General features: G+C 35.4%; 1 protein-coding gene across 1 annotated transcript; it reads left to right on the top strand.

Moving 5' to 3' along the window:
* Positions 1 to 2,507: 2,507 nt before the first annotated feature.
* LOC149220966 (aspartic proteinase CDR1-like) lies at positions 2,508 to 3,929 on the top strand. The gene has a single exon (XM_089387268.1). It carries the CDS (start codon positions 2,508 to 2,510, stop codon positions 3,927 to 3,929), a length of 1,422 nt encoding a protein of 473 aa, XP_089243394.1.
* Positions 3,930 to 4,203: the final 274 nt, after the last annotated feature.

Here is a 4,203-nt window from a genome sequence, read left to right as displayed (position 1 = left end):
ATTGTACCCACAAATATTAAAAATAATACCGTTTTATCTCTTCGTTAAACTGCTACTACTTACTTTTAGAATATAAATATCATGAAAACTCTCAGTTAATTTTTTAATATGTTTATTATTATAAAAATAGATGGATATTTTGTTTTATAGTTTTTATATAGTATTAAAAGGGATATATATTGGGCCAGAAGTATGAAGATTATTTTTGTTGGGCTAATAGTTGGTTTTTTGGATGTAACCTAATTTTTAGAGGTATTGGTAAGAGTGAAAATCTGCTTCATTATTGACTACTGGTGGCATGGTTTTCGTTGATTAACAGTGATGGGTGATGAGTCAGCCTGCCTTCACAATTAGCAGCTAGAAATGATTGTCTTCATTACTAGTTTAACAATTGAGTTATGATAGGGTTTTTCCTTGATTAACAATAATAGGTAATGAGTCAGCCTACATTCACCATTAATAATAAAAAATGATAATCTCCACTATTAGTTTAACAACTAAATTACATAGTTACCAAGTTTCTCCGGCGAAAAAAATACGTTAATTCGCGAGTTTGGTTTGGTACTGTCATTAATTCGGAAAATTCTAATTCGGTTGTGTTATATTTTTGTCAAAGGCACCGGTTCCAGTTCGTTGTCTCCAACATTTACTCTGCTTCGCGCCCTAATATGAATACATAATGTGCTTCGTTACACTGAACAATGGCCATAAGCAGGCCAATGTATACGGTCAATAGAAATTTGATATATACAAATATATATGGTTGACTAAATACATAAGAATTTTTCACATTACTTAATTTTCAAATATTGTTTAAATACATTTTATAAATTCAGAATGGTGTGGTAGATATCTAAATTGAAAAAGTATTGATTTGTTTTTTTTACTTATTTTATTAAAAAAATAAAACTTACGCTTATCTTAATAACTTAGGAATTTACTAATTAAGGAATTTACTTTTCAACTGCTAAATAAGAATCACACTTGCATCTATTATCTATTCGAGAGGTAAATTTTCAATTCTAATTTTGATTGGTTGATGTATTGGAACAACATTGGTTGATGTATTGGAACAACATCTATTATCTATTCGAGAGGTAAATTTTTAATTCTAATTTTGATTGGTTGATGCATTGGAACAACACAAGTTTGGAACCGCTCAACTTCCGTGGAAATAGGTCATTGAACTTAATCTTCAATTGTTGAATAGGAATCACCTTAGCAAGGTAAATTTTTAACCCCAACTTTGCTTAGTTGATGCATTGGAAGAATACAAGTTTGGACCTGCCCAACCCTGGTGGAAATAATACAGAGGAGGAATCACCTTAGCAAGGTAAATTTTTAACTCCAACTTTGCTTAGTTGATGCATTGGAAGAATACAAGTTTGGACCTGCCCAACCCTGGTGGAAATAATACAGAGAAGGGAAAAACGAACCTGGTGGAAATAATACACAGAAGGGAAAAACGAATTTGGAACGAGGCAACCCTGGTGTAAAATTGAAATAATGTAGAGAAAGGCAAATGATAAGATCAATTAGCTTTTATAAATTTTCTTATAAGAATTAGCAAGTTTGTATTTCTTAAAAACAAAAGACTAATTTTATAGAAAAAATAAAAAAAGGGTAATTTCTATTTTAGCAAATTGGTAATTCTTATTGGAAAAAAAATAAAAATAAAAGACTATAATTTATATAGAAAAGAAAAGTAATTTCTATATTAATTTTTTTTATAAAATGACAAATTGCAATTAAAAGAAAGATAATTCCTACTTTACAAAAATTATAAAATAGCAAATTGGTTGCAAATCAATAACTCTTATATAAAACATAAAAAACAGTAACTTCTATTTTGAAACAAAATTAACTTATACAACTTTCATCTTTTCATTAAAATTTTGAATATAATAATTTTTTATTTAAATTTATATATATATATATATATATATATATATATATATAAACTAATATATTTAAGTAATTATAAGATGTATAGTGTCGAATTTTTTCCATATTAAATTTTATAGAGTGGAATTTTTTCCCTATTAAATTTTATAGAGTGAAATTTTTTCTATACTGTATCGAATTCCAATCCAAATCCGAATCTAAATTCAAATTTGATAACTATGCTAAATTATATAATTTTTGCCCCCTACAAATTGATATATATATATATATATAAATGAATTTATTTGCATGAAATTTATATCTTTTTTTAGATCGTTATTGTCATAAAAACGAATCTGAGATTCAGATAGGGACTCCGCATGTAATTGACGATTGGAACGTGGAGATATATGGTATTCCTTAACGTTTGGAACGTTGAGATATCTGTAATTCGTTCAGGAGTTGTAAATGGAGAAGTTGTTATCAGTCTGAAATCTGAGTCTTCAGAGAATCTTTTCCTTCTTCTGGAGCTCTCTTTTGTGTGTATATATATCACATGGAGATAATCCGTTTTCAATAAAATCTGAGTGTGGGAAGAATCTTTTCTTCATCCTTGAGATTCAATGGCCATGGCAGGACCAGGCATTACTTTTCGCGTTGCGGTCATTATAGCTGTCCTCGCTTTGTGTCTGGGCAGTTGGGCGACGGCGGAGGCCGCGACTGGTCTTTCATCAAGAAAGCAGAGCCATAAGGCTTTACGAGTAGATCTCATCCGCAGAGACTCCCCGCTCTCTCCGTTCCCGGAGGGGCGGAACCTTTCGACTGCCCAACGAGTAGCCCGGTCTATTGAAAGAAGCCACCACAGGCTTCGGAAGTTGCAATCTAATTTCATTGCGCGAAATGCCGGCGCTCTCGGGCGATCATCGAAGAGTAATAATTACTACAGTCCAGTTAACGCCGCGGAGGCAGAATTTTTGATGCAGGTTGCGATAGGATCCCCCGTTCCGCTGAACTTGAATTTCATCGTAGACACGGGCAGCGACTTGACGTGGACGCAGTGCGAACCTTGTGGCTCCGATTCCTGTGTTCCCCAGAGTTACCCCATGTACAATCCCTTGCAATCGTCTTCTTACAGGGAGGTTCCTTGCTCAAGCAAATTTTGCTCAGCTGTGAACGGAAGATGCGATGACGGCAAACACTGCAACTATTACTACGGTTATGATGATATGTCGTATACCTCTGGAAACTTATCTTACGAGACGTTCAGTCTACCTACACTAGACGGTTCGCGTCGATGGGCACACATTAAGCACCTTGTTTTCGGCTGTGGTGACAGGCAGGCCGGCAATTTCTCCGACGCCACTGGTATTGTGGGTCTGGGAAGAGGACCTCTATCGTTCGTTTCCCAGATTGGCTCCTCCATAAACCACACCTTCTCCTACTGCTTAGGATCCATATATAATTCTTCACAGACAACCCCTTTATTCTTTGGAAACGTTGGCCTCTCTTCCCCTGGCGTTGGCGTTAGTGTCACCCCTCTGATTTATAATCGTTATAGCCCAACCTTCTACTACCTCAACCTCACTGGAATCAGCGTGGCGGGCAAACCAGTGGCCATTCCCGAGGGTACTTTCGATACTCTACCCGATGGAAGTGGAGGTATTTTCATTGATTCTGGAACGGCAATAACGTATTTGGAGGACCCGGCGTACATACCTTTTTTTCATGCTGTTAGATCGAGCATTCCAAGTGAACCACTTAATGTAACAGTTTTTGATCTCTGTTACAAAGCTACGCCTGATCTCCGACTTCCAGCTATTACGTTTCATTTTGCAGGAGATGCCGCATATGAGCTACCGGCAAATAATTCATTCATATTCCTAGAGCAAGGAACGGATAATATAGTTTGCCTTGCATTCGATTCTGCCGGTGGGGTGGGTTCAGGCTCCGTATTCGGAAATGTCCAGCAGCAGAATTTCAACATAGCTTACGATCTCCACCGTAACCAGCTCTCCTTTGCTCAGAAGGACTGTGCTTCAATGTAGATCGATCTATATGAGGTTGAACTGCCATATATTTTGCGTTAAGTAGTGTTTATCTATTATTTTCTGGAGTGTAACAGAGATAATCAGTGTATATCGAGAACAATTATAGTGGTTCCGATGGTTTAGCCAAATAGATCTTCCATTATTTTCTATGGAGTCATAAAACGTAAGGACACTTTTAGAGAACTTAATGTAAAGCATGTGAATGTTAAAATATATGTATGTGTTCGGTTATTTCAATGATTATATTCTTCAGTTGGTTATCTTGATTATG

The sequence above is a fragment of the Pinus tabuliformis genome, chromosome Q (assembly GCF_031772625.1).
Source record: "Pinus tabuliformis cultivar Carrire ecotype Pingquan chromosome Q, CPIR1, whole genome shotgun sequence".
In the NCBI taxonomy this organism is placed as follows: domain Eukaryota; kingdom Viridiplantae; phylum Streptophyta; class Pinopsida; order Pinales; family Pinaceae; genus Pinus; species Pinus tabuliformis.
This window is presented reverse-complemented; position numbering and strand designations above follow the sequence as displayed.

Bases quoted from the DNA above. Each gene is read 5' to 3' on its own strand.
- LOC149220966 (XM_089387268.1), top strand. From the start codon at position 2,508: ATGGCCATGGCAGGACCAGGCATTACTTTTCGCGTTGCGGTCATTATA.